The sequence below is a fragment of the Rattus norvegicus genome, chromosome 20, assembly GCF_021556685.1.
Source record: "Rattus norvegicus strain SHRSP/BbbUtx chromosome 20, alternate assembly SHRSP_T2T, whole genome shotgun sequence".
Classification (NCBI taxonomy): domain Eukaryota; kingdom Metazoa; phylum Chordata; class Mammalia; order Rodentia; family Muridae; genus Rattus; species Rattus norvegicus.
In genome coordinates this window covers 27,680,419-27,695,799 of record NC_141553.1, presented here as the reverse complement: position 1 = coordinate 27,695,799, position 15,381 = coordinate 27,680,419, and the positions used below count along the sequence as shown (strand labels likewise).

At 46.8% G+C, this 15,381-nt stretch overlaps 1 protein-coding gene across 6 annotated transcripts in view; it reads left to right on the top strand.

The window, feature by feature from the left end:
• Edar (ectodysplasin-A receptor) overlaps positions 1-6,164 on the top strand; it is a 78,920-nt gene extending 72,756 nt beyond the window's left edge. For 4 of the 6 annotated variants that reach the window (NM_001191899.2, XM_087597906.1, XM_087597905.1 and 1 more), the window contains 2 exon segments: positions 609-669; positions 3,780-6,164. In NM_001191899.2, the coding sequence (NP_001178828.1) occupies positions 609-669; positions 3,780-4,102 (384 nt within the window). In that variant the 3' untranslated portion in view covers positions 4,103-6,164. 6 annotated transcript variants of the gene reach the window in all.
• The last annotated feature ends 9,217 nt before the right edge of the window (positions 6,165-15,381 follow it).

The window sequence follows — 15,381 nt, the reverse complement described above, 5'->3', positions numbered from 1 at the left end:
CTGTCCAGAGGGTTTTATCACTAACACATGCTATGTCTGTGGTACAGGGTGTGCTCTCGGGCCCTGGCATACATTCCTTCTTACCCAGTCAAACCTTGTGGCATCATTGTTGTCAGTAAAGAAAATTCCCCTGAGATCCTGGATCTGGCCTGGTCCTGTACTCTAGGTTCAGTAAGCTAAAAGAACCTGGAATCTATGCTGCCTGCCACAGGCATGGGCTCTTTCACCCAGGGCCACTCACTCATTGCCTATCTTGGCCCTGAGCTTTCTGCCCTGGAAAAGAGAGGCTTCCATAGCTCTGCTAGCCCCTGCAGGCATGGCTCCCCTGGTGGCCATCTGATGGCCATTCTTCTAAACATACCAATGACAGCTCCAACAATGGTGTCCCCTTTAAAGCAAATGGCACCCCTGATGTACACAATAGGATCTGCATGGAAACCTAGGGACATTCTTCCTCTTGATAACTTGGGGTTGCCTCTCCTTAAGGCCTTGGCACAGCAAGTATGCCTAGCCATCAGGACCACGCCAGAGCAAAGAGGAAGATTTGGAGTTTTGCTACAGTCTTTCCCCTTTCTGAAGATGAACATTCTCTTACTTGTTCTTTATAGATCCAAAGCCGAAGGAAAAAGATATTGGATGTGTATGCGAACGTGTGTGGTGTTGTTGAAGGTAAGGACTAGAGAACCGTTTAGAGCTGGATGTGGTGGTGTACACTCGAGAGGCAGAAGCAGGCAGATCTCTCAGTTTGAGGCCAACCTGGGCTACACAGTGAGTTCCAGGCCTGCCAGGGGCTGCGTAGTGAGACTCTGTCTTTTTTTTTTTTTATTCATTTATTATATATGAGTACACTGTAGCTGTCTTCAGATATACCAGAAGAGGGCATCGGATCTCTTTACAGATGGTTGTGAGCCACCATGTGGTTGCTGGGAATTGAACTCAAGACCTCTGGAAGAGCAGTCGGGTGCTCTTAACCACTGAGCCATCTCTCCAGCCCGAGACTCTGTCTTAAACAAACAAACAAAAACAAAAAAGAAAAAGCCATTCAGGGCTCACTTCCCTGATACCCTCCCAATCCCACCAACCCAGAGCCAGGGATTGAAAAGGGTTCCTGAGTGAAGAATTGAAGACATTCATCCATATCTGATGAGGATTGTGAGGCCCTCATTGGAATGGCCTTGGATGTGGAGGGAAAGGGAATTGGGTTTCTGGTTTAGGCTGAAGCACCCCATAGTGGTTTCCTTGCAGAACAAGAGACAGACTAATGTATATATTGATAGGGACACAATGAAGGGTCCCCATAGTTCCTGTGCCTGTGCCTATGTCAGCATTGTCATCCTGGAAATGTCTGATAGCACCTAGTAGTCAGTGCCAATGGGTACACATGCTAAGAAGCACATGGGTATGAAATTTTGTTTTTGTGTCAACATTAGATGTACAAACACAAACATGGCTACGGCATCGGTACATAGACCTATACAGCCAAAGTTTTCTGTCATTGACAGAACCATCATGTAGGTGATGGCTGTGCCTAGAAGCTGTTACCTACCCTCTTAAGCCTCACACGGCACACTGAACTGATCTTGGAGGGCTCTCTCCTCCTTCCAGAGCAGTCACAAGAGCAGTAAGTTCAGGCTGCCTTAAGCAGGCAGGTAAAAAGCAACTGGGTAAGAAGCATAAACATTCCAGTCGTAATCCTACATGCTACAAAATCCAGGTCCTAAAGTAACTTCTATTCACTCTGAAATAAGCTCCTCACTGCTGAGCTCAGGGGACTTTCCTGCCTCATGCCTTGCTGGTATCTCTCCACACACCTCTGGTCTGGTTGAACCTTGGGACTGGAGAGAGTCCCATGCTGCCACTCATGTCCTGTGGTGCAGGCCCTAAGCCGGGGCAGACTGGTTAGATGCTCTGTTTGGCCTGAAATAACCACTGAGCAGGAATTCCAGGGCCAAGTATTCTCCTTGGCTGCCTTCAGAAACATGGCACGCCTCCATAAGTGCATGCCTGGTCAGCCTGCTTCATCAAGCTTGGCATGGTGGGTGCTGTAGGCTGTCCAGAAGAATATGGTCTGGGAGTTACATTCCAACAACCCCCAACCTTTTCTTTGTTCCAAAGAATGCCTTGGCTTTGAAAGATCAAACCCACGGGACTGTGGCTTTCAAATTAATATAAAAACTTCAACCATAAGAAGAGCCCTCCAGTGGGTCCTGTAGGGTGGAGGCTTCAAGCCTGTGCCCTCAGGTGCTCCTTGACAGCCCAGGCATGTGTGCCTCCTAATGCCACAGTAATAAGACACAGCCAAGGCTGAGTCTCTAAAGCCAGTATGGCTTGGCTCCCAAGACTATTAGAACCACATGAAGATATTAATACTTGCTACCTCTGCCTACCCAACCTGCTCCCCCTCTCAAGATCCTAATGTTCCTATGACCTCCAGTTGTTTTAAAGTTTTTTATTGTAATATTCTTCCCACCCACTCTATCCCCGCTCCATGATAAGGTTCTCTGTGTAACAGTTCTGGTTGTTCTGGATCTTGCTCTGTAAACCAGGCTGGCCTTAAACTCAGGGATCCACCTGCACCTGCCTCCCAAGTGCTGGGATTAAAGGTGTACACCACCATCTGGCTTGTGGTATTCTTACCACTTGGTAAGATAACAGGACGAAGCCTGGGTGCACTTCTCTCAGCTTCTCCTGATGGTAACAGCTCACAAAGCCAATAAAAATCACAACCAAGATGTTGATGTTAACACAGTAGACAGAGACCCCTTCCACCACCACAGGGAAATCTCTTGTTTTCCAGCCACCAGTGCAGCACTAATCTGTTCTCTGTTGCTATAATTTTGTCATTGCAAAATTATTGTAAAAGTCAAATTTGGGGCTGGAGAGATGGCTCAGTGCTTAAGAGCACTGACTGCTCTGCCAGAGGTCCTGAGTTCAATTCCCAACACCCACATGGTGGTTCACAACCATCTGTTAACTCTAGTTACAGAGGGTCTGATACCCTCTTCTGGCCTCCGTGGACACTGCATGTGCATGGTACCCAAACATGCTTGTAGGTAAACCCATATGCATAAGAAACACACTTAAAAAATACTTTTGAAAGTTGAATTATACAGTATACACTCAGTGATAAGTTGGTCTCACATACCATAATTCAGGAGAGATTCTTTTGCTATGTACATCAGTGTTGTGGAAAATTTTTTTGAAATTTCTGCATAAATGACCTGTCTGTGCACACAAGGGCAGTTTTATTCCTTTCTAATCTGTGTGTACTTCTCCTTTTCTGCCTTCTCTGATTTGGCATGATGTCACATCTGAGCTGTGTGAGCAGAGTCCTTGGTCCTGACCTCAGCTTTTAGCAGTGTACTAGGTCTGAACCTAACATAGAAGTCACATTGACTTTGGAATACTGAACCAGAACTGTATATCCCTGGCCCTTGTCATGGTAAACAATTCTGTCCTATTGTTGAATTCGATTTGTCAATATTTTGTTAAGAATATGGGTCTTGGTCTAGTTTTAGTATCAGATTGGGCAATATTTCCTTCTTTTCTGGAAGAGACTAGGACTTATGGGAATTCTTTTTTTTTTTTTTTTTTTTTGGTTCTTTTTTTCGGAGCTGGGGACCGAACCCAGGGCCTTGCGCTTCCTAGGTAAGCGCTCTACCACTGAGCTAAATCCCCAGCCCCGGGAATTCTTTTTTTTAAATACTTGCTAGGTGTTCAGTGTTGAGGTCCCATCGAGCTTCCGTTTGTGACATGTAACTGACCAATTCCTCTCGTAGGTCTCAGCCCCACGGAGCTGCCTTTTGATTGCCTTGAAAAGACAAGCAGAATGCTCAGTTCTACCTACAACTCTGAGAAAGCAGTCGTGAAAACGTGGCGCCACCTTGCCGAGAGCTTTGGACTGAAGAGGGATGAGATTGGGGGCATGACTGATGGCATGCAGCTCTTTGACCGCATCAGCACTGCGGGCTACAGCATCCCAGAGCTGCTCACGAAGCTGGTACAGATCGAGAGGCTGGATGCTGTGGAGTCCTTGTGTGCAGACATATTGGAGTGGGCTGGGGTTGTACCCCCTGCCTCCCCACCCCCAGCTGCATCCTGAAGAGTTTGCCTTGGACTATCTTCCCTGGGACCAGATGGGGACCCAATGAAGCCATGGCAGCTGTGAGTGATGCCATCGGACTGCCAGAGTTCAAGGCATTTCCTGGTGGGTCACTGTACTCCTTAGGCTGCCCTAAGGAGCTCACTGAGCACCCAAATGAACCAAACCATGTGTGAGGTCACAGGTGAAGAATCTGATTCTGTCTTTTAAGGAAGCACTTAGTGAGAGCCAGGGGACATGGCATAGACCATGTTACCAAACATCACTAGGCAAATAAGGGGATGCTAAAAAGTAATGTAGCAAAAGTTATAAGAAGGGTGATGGAGTCTCAAGTTGAAAATGGGAGCATCCTAATGAAGAAACTAGTGTGAAGGTTTTAGTAAAATGGTTACAAAGTACAGACATCCCACTTCTGCATTGCTTCAGACCGAACAGGGTTTGTTGGCTTGTTCTATGGTTTCAGGGGTAACGACCTATGTTTACAGTCACCCGCAATGGTACAAGCCTTGCAGTCAGTAGTGAAAGAACTCACTGTATGGACAGTCAAGGCATATCTGTCCAGACAAAAGTGAGAGCAGATTTGGCCATTCACAGGCACAGTAGTTATAATGTGTGAGGCTGTTTTTACTTCAAACAGATGTGTGTTCTAAGTAGACAGTGAAATGGTGACTTGCTAAGAGTTTGGTCATGCCTGGTTTGTGGGTGGGGCTTGTGCGAGTTCAGACACAGCATCCTCAGCCAGTGAGAGATAATGCAGCCTGAGGTGCAGTACAGAGCTGGGACCTGGAATCCTGGACCCTGGTGGAATCATCCAAAGCATCTGTCTCCTGCCCCAGACTTAGCTTCTCTTCTGCAAATGAGAGGTTGGTCTTCATGTCTGTAGTCAGGCAAGTTGAAGCTCTGGTGAGCATAGGATGAGCAAAAGAAAGGAGAGGCCAAGGGAGCTCCATGGGGGTAATTACAGTGTGGGTGACCACACAAAATGGGAATCGAGGGAAATTCACAGCCGCCATGCTCATGTAAGGGCAACTGTAGGACAGAACATTTACAGAGCTAATAAACAGGCACTGTACAGGCAGATTCTCTTACTACACCTGTAACTGCCAGGAAATGGGAAGTCAAGGAAACTTTCCAGGCAGGGGGTTAATGCCAAGCTGGGAAGTTAATGCTGCTGGGCTCCCTCCTGGAGTGCCGACTGTAGAGACTGTTTCCTTTGGATAAAGCCTCTGGTTTAGAAGGCTGTTGGGTTTGTTTTCGTTTCGTTTTGTTTTTTTTTTACAAATCATATGACTGAACAAAGGCTTTGGAGGGGAATCAGTTGTATGTTTAAAACCATCAAGCAATTTCCCACCACAGAATATAGACCATACTGTGAGAGGACCATAATTAGGTCCTGAATATTTAATATGATCATTTTACTGTGTCTGTCTGTGCTGGTTTTTTAGAAGGCATTTTCTATATCCTGCAAGTTAAATAGTCTGCTTAATTGTCCTTTTAATTCCTCTTTGAGATCCTGCAGTGTCCCTTACCTCTGATCTTCTATAATGACACTGAGCTTCCCCTTAATTAGACTTGTAAATGTCATCTGTGATGAGTGTGCAGGTCTAAGACAGCAGTCTCTTCTCCAACTGTCATTCTGCTGAAGAATGGGCAGCTGCAGCCAGCAGTGTGGGCTAGCCTCCATTCGCCCTATTAGGTTTCAAGGTTGGAGGCAGCCAGCATCCTTGTTGTTTCATTGACTCCCATCTTGCTGCTTTAGGGGAGCTAGTCCCTCGTCATGTACTTTATTTGGCAATAAATCCAGGAAGGGTTTGCTTCAGTGAGCTTTGCCCATGCTGTAGAATTCCGAACCAACAAGACCACAGTGACTCTTACTGGAACTCCATGCTGCCATTTTTTTGTCTGAAAACTGTCAGTACTTAAAAGTATTTAGGAAACACTCGAGCTAGATCTGAGGACCTTAGCTAGTGAAGTCTTAATTGTGGATATTTTATATAATTCTGTTTATGTAACTTATTATATTTCTACAAGTCCAATAAACTAAATAAAAAGGAGACCTACAGATTGGCACCCTGTGAATTCTTATGAGTAGGGCAGTATGAGTGGAGATGAGTGAATGCTACTGGGTGTTGTACTGTGTGTGATGAGACTCTGGGGATGTGGCTATCCATAAATGAGGTATGTAACGTGTTTGAGCAGGGAGGTATTCACTAACAGGGCAAGCATATATGGGGAACATGTGAAGACAACATGGGACATTCTTTTCCATGTTGCCACCATCAGTTACAAACAAACTCTGTCACTGTCCCTAATTCAGTATCTTGGAGCACAATCATTTGTCGGTCTAACTTTGGGGTCAGTAAGGGCCAGTGGGGTGAACTTGTCCAGACTGTGTTCAGGTCTCTGCCTGCTGGACAACCTTGACAAGGGCAGCTCTGCTCCATCATCCCCCATCCTCTTCCACAAACCATGTGGAGAACCTGAGCTGGCACAATGCTCATCATGGTAAAGCCAAAGGCCAAGAGCAGGACGGAGGCCATCTGAATGGTGCACCTGTGTGCTATGTGTGAAGGAGGCTTGGGTTTAGAACTGGCTCCCTGTTGTTTCTGGCTTATCCTATTGGCAAAGCAAATCAGTTGTCCAACAGAGGCAAGAGTAAGAAAGGAGACTACACCAGTGCACGAGGAGGGGGTGAATAATCAGGAACATGGAAATAAGACTTTGTTAATTGGTTACCAATACCGAACAGCTACAAGTGAGTTGTAGACATCCTCTTGGTATCCAGAGAATTGGGGAGTTACTCAATGCAGGGGTACAAAACTGTCTGGTGTCTGAATGCTTGAGGATATCAAATTTTTTGTTTCCCTTAATGGTGTTTACCTTTAAAATCCTAGTGTGGAGATAAGAAGGTGAAAATCTATTTCCCTGAACATATTAATATTACATCACCAAGTCCTACAAACACCTCAAGGTTCTAAGAATGTAGGTTGCTGATACTCCTGTGTGCCGGTGCTCCTGTGTGCTGATGATGCTCCTGTGTGCTGATGATGCTCCTGTGTGCTGGTGCTCCTGTGTGCTGATGATACTCCTGTGTGCTGATGATGCTCCTGTGTGCTGATGATACTCCTGTGTGCTGATGATACTCCTGTGTGCTGATGCTCCTGTGTGCTGATGCTCCTGTGTGCCGGTGCTCCTGTGTGCTGATGAGACTCCTGTGTGCTGATGAGACTCCTGTGTGCTGATGATACTCCTGTGTGCTGATGATACTCCTGTGTGCTGATGATGCTCCTGTGTGCTGATGCTCCTGTGTGCTGATGCTCCTGTGTGCTGATGAGACTCCTGTGTGCTGATGATACTCCTGTGTGCTGATGATACTCCTGTGTGCTGATGCTCCTGTGTGCTGATGCTCCTGTGTGCCGGTGCTCCTGTGTGCTGATGATACTCCTGTGTGCTGATGATACTCCTGTGTGCTGATGATACTCCTGTGTGGTGATGCTCCTGTGTGCTGATGCTCCTGTGTGCTGATGAGACTCCTGTGTGCTGATGATACTCCTGTGTGCTGATGATACTCCTGTGTGGTGATGCTCCTGTGTGCTGATGCTCCTGTGTGCTGATGATACTCCTGTGTGCTGATGATACTCCTGTGTGCTGATGATACTCCTATGTGCTGATGATACTCCTGTGTGCTGATGATACTCCTGTGTGCTGATAATACTCCTGTGTGCTGATGATACCCCTGTGTGCTGATGATGCTCCTGTGTGCTGGTGCTCCTGTGTGCTGATGATACTCCTGTGTGCTGATGATGCTCCTGTGTGCTGATGATACTCCTGTGTGCTAATGATACTCCTGTGTGCTGATGATACTCCTGTGTGCTGATGCTCCTGTGTGCTGATGCTCCTGTGTGCCGGTGCTCCTGTGTGCTGATGATACTCCTGTGTGCTGATGATACTCCTGTGTGCTGATGATGCTCCTGTGTGCTGATGCTCCTGTGTGCTGATGCTCCTGTGTGCTGATGAGACTCCTGTGTGCTGATGATACTCCTGTGTGCTGATGATACTCTTGTGTGGTGATGCTCCTGTGTGGTGATGCTCCTGTGTGCTGATGATACTCCTGTGTGCTGATGATACTCCTGTGTGGTGATGCTCCTGTGTGCTGATGCTCCTGTGTGCCGGTGCTCCTGTGTGCTGATGATACTCCTGTGTGCTGATGATACTCCTGTGTGCTGATGATACTCCTGTGTGGTGATGCTCCTGTGTGCTGATGCTCCTGTGTGCTGATGAGACTCCTGTGTGCTGATGATACTCCTGTGTGCTGATGATACTCCTGTGTGCTGATGCTCCTGTGTGCTGATGCTCCTGTGTGCTGATGATACTCCTGTGTGCTGATGATACTCCTGTGTGCTGATGATACTCCTATGTGCTGATGATACTCCTGTGTGCTGATGATACTCCTGTGTGCTGATAATACTCCTGTGTGCTGATGATACTCCTGTGTGCTGATGATGCTCCTGTGTGCTGGTGCTCCTGTGTGCTGATGATGCTCCTGTGTGCTGATGATACTCCTGTGTGCTGATGATACTCCTGTGTGCTGATGATACTCCTGTGTGCTGATGATACTCCTGTGTGCTGATGCTCCTGTGTGCCGATGCTCCTGTGTGCCGGTGCTCCTGTGTGCTGATGATACTCCTGTGTGCTGATGATACTCCTGTGTGCTGATGATGCTCCTGTGTGCTGATGCTCCTGTGTGCTGATGCTCCTGTGTGCTGATGATACTCCTGTGTGCTGATGATACTCCTGTGTGCTGATGATACTCCTGTGTGCTGATGCTCCTGTGTGCTGATGCTCCTGTGTGCTGATGATACTCCTGTGTGCTGATGATACTCCTGTGTGCTGATGATACTCCTGTGTGCTGATGATACTCCTGTGTGCTGATGATACTCCTGTGTGCTGATGATACTCCTGTGTGCTGATGATACTCCTGTGTACTGATGCTCCTGTGTGCCGATGCTCCTGTGTGCCGGTGCTCCTGTGTGCTGATGATACTCCTGTGTGCTGATGATACTCCTGTGTGCTGATGATACTCCTGTGTGCTGATGATACTCCTATGTGCTGATGATACTCCTGTGTGCTGATGATACTCCTGTGTGCTGATAATACTCCTGTGTGCTGATGATACTCCTGTGTGCTGATGATGCTCCTGTGTGCTGGTGCTCCTGTGTGCTGATGATGCTCCTGTGTGCTGATGATACTCCTGTGTGCTGATGATACTCCTGTGTGCTGATGATACTCCTGTGTGCTGATGATACTCCTGTGTGCTGATGCTCCTGTGTGCTGATACTCCTGTGTGCTGATACTCCTGTGTGCTGATGTTCCTGTGTTGCTGATGCACCTGTGTGCTGATGATACTCCTGTGTGCTGATGATACTCCTGTGTGCTGATGCTCCTGTGTGCTGATACTCCTGTGTGCTGATACTCCTGTGTGCTGATGTTCCTGTGTTGCTGATGCACCTGTGTTGCTGATGCTCCTCTGTACTGATTTATGCTCTTGTGTGCTGGTGCCCATGTGTATCTTGCTGACTGGCATCTCCAGCAAGGCTTATCTTCCCCCTTCTGACAGCAATGGCAAGCTTCTTCTCTATGCCTCAGGCTTTTTCCTCTGTACACGGGACAATAATATAGTTCTTTGGGGATTAGTGAATGAATTAAGTAATCAATACAAAGCACTTCCTCTAGCATTAACGTTCAATAAATGTTCACTATAATCACAGCATTGTTGGCTGCTCTTTCAGGCTTGGAAACTAGTAAGCTCACTGCAAACTTTTCTAAGTAGTATCCGTTAACAAAGATTACCTGAAGACTTGTTATGATCACTATGATCACAGGAGAATTAGTGTCAGTATAGAAGGAAAGAGGAATTTGGCACACAGATTCTTGAGCTCCACAGAGCAAAGTTGTAGCTCTTTCACGGAAGACTCTGTCTCTAGGCCCTTTGGCCTAAGATCATGGCATCCACTGCATGAAAAGTACAAGGCTCCTACTTTGGTCTTTAAATTCATTTCCCAAATAACAGAGACAGCTGCTGTAAACTAACCTGATCTCTAAGAACAAACCAAATATTCATCTGCAATTCAAAATTCAATGTACAGCAGTGGATAAGAGAGTCCTTCAAAGTTGCAGTACACCACACAAATAGAATTCAAGTCCAAGCTGCCATTGGCCTACAAACCTAAAGCTTTGGTATCAGTAGGGTAGGGTTTGGGACAATTCCTACAGGGTTGTATGGCCTCAGGTTGCACAAGTACAGAGACGGCATCTTCAGTGGTACTGTGTGTCAAATGTATCTTTATCAGGACTCTTCTTCAGGAAGGGAACTTCACACAATCAAGACATGCCTCTGCTCATACTGGCAGGTAGCTCATTGGGTGGAGATGAGTCTAGGAAGACTTGGTCCTCAGATATGAAGTCTGATGATACACTGTGGAGGAAACACGGTGGCCCAGGGATGGAGGAGGTAGGTGTTGGCTCCATTCCCACCCTAACATCTCATCACCTCAAGGTTACTATGGTTTTACTTGGATGTCTCCACCCCATTGTTACTGCTCTGTATTTTTTTTCACCAAATGGTCAAATTTATCAATATAATGGAATGTAGGCCAGTTCTGACCTCTGAGGAATTGTAGTTACAGGCATGGCTGTAGGGTCTAGTCTTAAACACTGCAGCTGGGAAGACATGGACCTGGTGGACAGTACCAGACCTTCTACCTGGCTACTCATGTATCGTACTGTGTACTCAGAAGCCCACACTGCTCCTGGCTCTGACCCCTTCTCAGAGTACACACCTTAGAGGTGCTCAGATCTACAATAGAACCAGGTTAAACTTAACTTCTGCCGAGTCCCTGTGAATGCAAGCTCTCAGACCCATAGTCAGTGACCAGATGTGCAGTTCTGCCCCCAACCTCCCCTAAGTGGGAAGCCAGCCCCAAATGGGTGCCAGATCACTAACTGATACTCTGTTCCTGCCCCTAGCACCTATTATATGAAGGCCTTTACTAATCAGGATGCTTCACCAAAAGATTTCTACTTGTGGCCTCTTCTCTTAAGTATCATTGGATCCCAAGTAAGTGTGTAACATTGCAGGTTTGTTTGTATTTAACAGTTTCAGCCTGCTTTCTCCATGTATCCCAACAACTGTCATCTTACTCTGCTAAAGTCTGTGTGCTAAGTGAATTATTAAACTTCAGATATGTAGCAAGTCCTTGGGAATCTTTATAGTTATAAATTATGTTGTTATAAACACAACCAGCACTTTTAACATATATCCTTATTTGAAATTATTTACTCAGGCCAAGTCACCCAAAGCTAGAGGACTAGTTAATAGTTTTATATACGCCATTGCATTTCTATGACAAATGTTGTGTATAAGACTTTATTTCAAGGGAAAAATACTAAAAGATCACATTAGCATTTATCACATTTGTATACTATGGTAAATTAAGATCTTCTTCTGTACCACCATATGAAAGAGGGATTCGAATAAAAAGGCAATAGAGTCCATTCCTATAAAGAAGAGCGAAAGAGAAATGTGCAAAGGTGAGGATTTTCTCTACAGCAGCAGGAAGGCCAACATCCAGCTGTGTGAAGATGCTTCTGGTCTTGTATCTCACACACAGACCAGTATGGCTGTCCTGCTCTCTATACCTGCTCTACAGCATCCCTGACACCTCCTTCCTTCTAACACTCACACCCTCATTTCACCTTAAAAGAGTCATACATTTATCTTTTTGTTTATTTTCAAGACAGGTCTTGCTATGTAGCCATAGCTGGCCTACAATTCAATATTGGAAAAACTAAAAGATCACTAAAGACCAGGCTCGCTGCAACCTCACAGGGATCTGCCCTTCGCTGCTTCCCAAGTGTTGGGATTAAAGTGTGCACCACCACACTAGCATGACTTTACATTTTCTCATCTAGTCAATTAGTACCACAATTTCTTACCCTGCTGGGGACAGAAATCAAGCACACAGGCTCCTTCTACTGGAACTGATGTGAAATCATGGTGTTTGTCAGGCATCTGCCTTCCCCAGGAATCACAGAGAGGGACAGAGTGGGAAAAGTACATATCCACCTTACAGCTGGACAACACACACAAACACTCGCCCCCCCACACACACACATAATGGGAAGAGTGGATGGGACAGTTTCTCAAACACAGAGGAAACTGCCAAAGTGAGCTCAGAGCAACAGTCATGACAATTTTCAATTTCATCTCCTAGCAATATGGGTGTTGAAGGAGCAGAAGGGATTCTGGCTGGTCCTGCACACAGCACTGGGAACTCCTCCCTCTGTGACCCTGGGGAGAGGAGGAGGCTGCTGGAACGGAGTGAGACTACACTAACTCTATCATGGTCCTACAGAACACAAGCGGCATAGCCAGGCAGGGTCAGCTTAGGACCTCTGGTGTGGACAGGGTTCAGAAGCACAGGCTGCAGGAGGTGCTAGCTCCTTAAGGAGTGAAGAGCAGAAAGGCGGCCCTTGGAGAGACTGCTCTCCTCTGGGGACTGACTCCATCACCTTTATCATCTAACGTAGCCAACATATTTTGGTTCAGTGTTCCAAAGAGTTCCACAAATGACTGCTTATATGTTGTGAGCAGAGCATCATGAGCCAGGATGTAGGGCAGAGGCTGCTGTCCTGTGGTAGACTAGAAACATCATGAGTCAGAGACAGAGGCCAGGGATAACTGTAAGGACCGCCCACCTCCCTTGGTATGTTAAGTCCGAATTCCTCAGCCTTACTCAATTCGGGAAGGAGCGGTGCCCAAGAACGACAAGAGACTGAGTTCGATGCAAACGCAACAAGCTGTATTCGGGCAGAGCTCTGGACCAATACGTACCTCACACAGGAGGCAGAGGAATTGGCCCCGAACCACAAAAGCACAGAGTTTATATAGGGTTTTAGAGAAGGAGCAGGAAAAGGATGGCGGGGCAATACATGATTGGTCCCCGTGCTTATTCAAATTTAAGCAGGTTTTGAGCGGGCAAAGGAGATATCTGGGATCCCACAGATGTTCTTTGTGGCTTTTCTCGGAACTCTGGATACAGGGTGGAGGAGGTCGTTTTTCTCGGAACTCACCCCTGGAGGACAGCTATCTAATCCCATGGCCTCAGAGTTTCTGGAACACAAACCTCCCAGTGCATGAGTTATGTCAGAATTAATTTGTACAGACTGAAAGCTAGGTTCAGGCCTTGAGTGGGTGGGCGACAGGGACGAGTTTTTGAGCAACATTTCAGGTAACCTCTATTCCCTAGCTGGACCCCAGCTTCTTAAGCTCTGCCACCTCCCAAAATGGCACTACCAGCTGAAAACCAATCACCAGGGAACAATTATTCACATCACAGCAAGGATGCAGCTGAAACAACTTGGCTACTGACCAGGTCCACTCTGTCAATCACTAAAAGCAGTTTTGCAAAAGAGAGTTTATTGTCAAGACATCCAAATGGGAGGCCCAAGACTCAAGTCTCAGGAGAAGGGATGTTTTTGGTTGAGATGTGAGGAAAGGTGATTGCAGTTGAAGAGCAGGAGTGGGTCCAGGTTTACAGGGCTGACTTATAGTTAACTTTCCACTTATTTCAAGCCCAGTAGGAAGCAGGAATTTAAGAAACCCACTGCATTGCTGCTCCTCCACTCTTGCTAGGGTTCCAACTGGAAAAACCCCAGGATCCCAGGCCATGTGAGGCAGGCGTGAAAATAAGCAGTGAGGCTAGACTCAGAGAGACGTGCCCTGGGAAAGATGGCTAATGGAACTTCGGGCAGTTTCTTACCTGGTTCTACTGCTGATGCTATTGTCACCTGATCTTGAATTTGCTCCAGCACTCAGGCTGGAAGGTCTGGACTTTGAGGAACGTTGCTCTACTCCCAGAATGGTTCTCTGCAGCAGGCCCAGTTCACTGGCAGGACTCAAAAACTTATTTTCCCTGTTATCAGAAGTCACAGGGCTATGACTCGAAAGGACTGCAATGCCATCTGAAATGCAGTTTGCCCTAATGGGCTGAGTAAGGATGGCTGGCCACTGCAGCTGCAATCCAAGAATTCTTCAGGAAGTTTTATGTGCTTTGGTACAGAGTGTACTTTGTCACTGCCCAACGAGCACACAAAATGACTTCCATTTTAGAACTCAGGGCTCTGCTGTGTGGGTGAGCATTGCAGGTGACAGTGCTGGCTGCCTGTGCTAAGTCAGCCCTTCCTATAGGAAAGCAAGATAGCCACACACACAAATGCCCTGGACAGTTTAGACTTCCTGAAGGTAAAAGTTGGCTTTAATTAAGTTGGTAGACAGAACACATCCAAACAAAGAAAACTGCTTGACACACTACAGTGTTTTGGTCTTTTCTTTTCATATGTAAGGAGAGCCAAAGCCTACTTGTTTAAAACAAATGAACCACTTCCTGAAGTGACTTTTTTTTTGGTTTGCCCCCCCCACCCCCCCACCCCCCCACCCCCCCACCCCCCCCACCCCCCCCCACCCCCCCCACCCCCCCCACCCCCCCCACCCCCCCCACCCCCCCACCCCCCCGAGCTGGGGACCAAACCCAGGGCCTTGCGCTTCCTAGGCTAGCGCTCTACCACTGAGCCAAATCCCCAACCTGGAGTGACTTTTAAATGATGATGTAAGTCCCTTGATGTGTCTTTTGTGTCTTTTGTTCCTACACAATTGCATCTTCAGGAATCTAGCACTATGGTCTAATCAGAGAAAAATCTCCCTTCCACTTTTCCTGGGAGGGAAGCATTTATGAGTAAATCCTATGAACAATATGGTACCTTAGAGCCTTCCAGCCTCTGTCCCCTGTAGAAGTCTGCACTAGGGGCTGGAGAGATGGCTCAGCGGTTAAGAGCATCTGACTACTCTTCCAGAGGTCCTGAGTTCAATTCCCAGCAACCACATGGTGGCTCACAACCATCTGTAAAGAGATCCGATGCCCTCTTCTGGTATATCTGAAGACAGCTACAGTGTACTTATATATAATAAATGAATAAATCTGAAAAAAAAAGAAGTCTGCACTAACAATACTGCAGACCAGAAACTCAGAAAGGAGTATGTGTTCTGATGAATGGGAAAACTGCAGTGGTTCCATGGCTTCTCTTGACAAGCAAGACAGGTTGGGCCCCAAGAACTAAGGAGAGTTTGGGGTTCACACTGAAGCTAATGGTCATGCAGTTCCCAGCAGAAATGGTTGAGTCCTCAGATAGATGTTCAGTTACTTTTTGTTGCTGTGATTCAA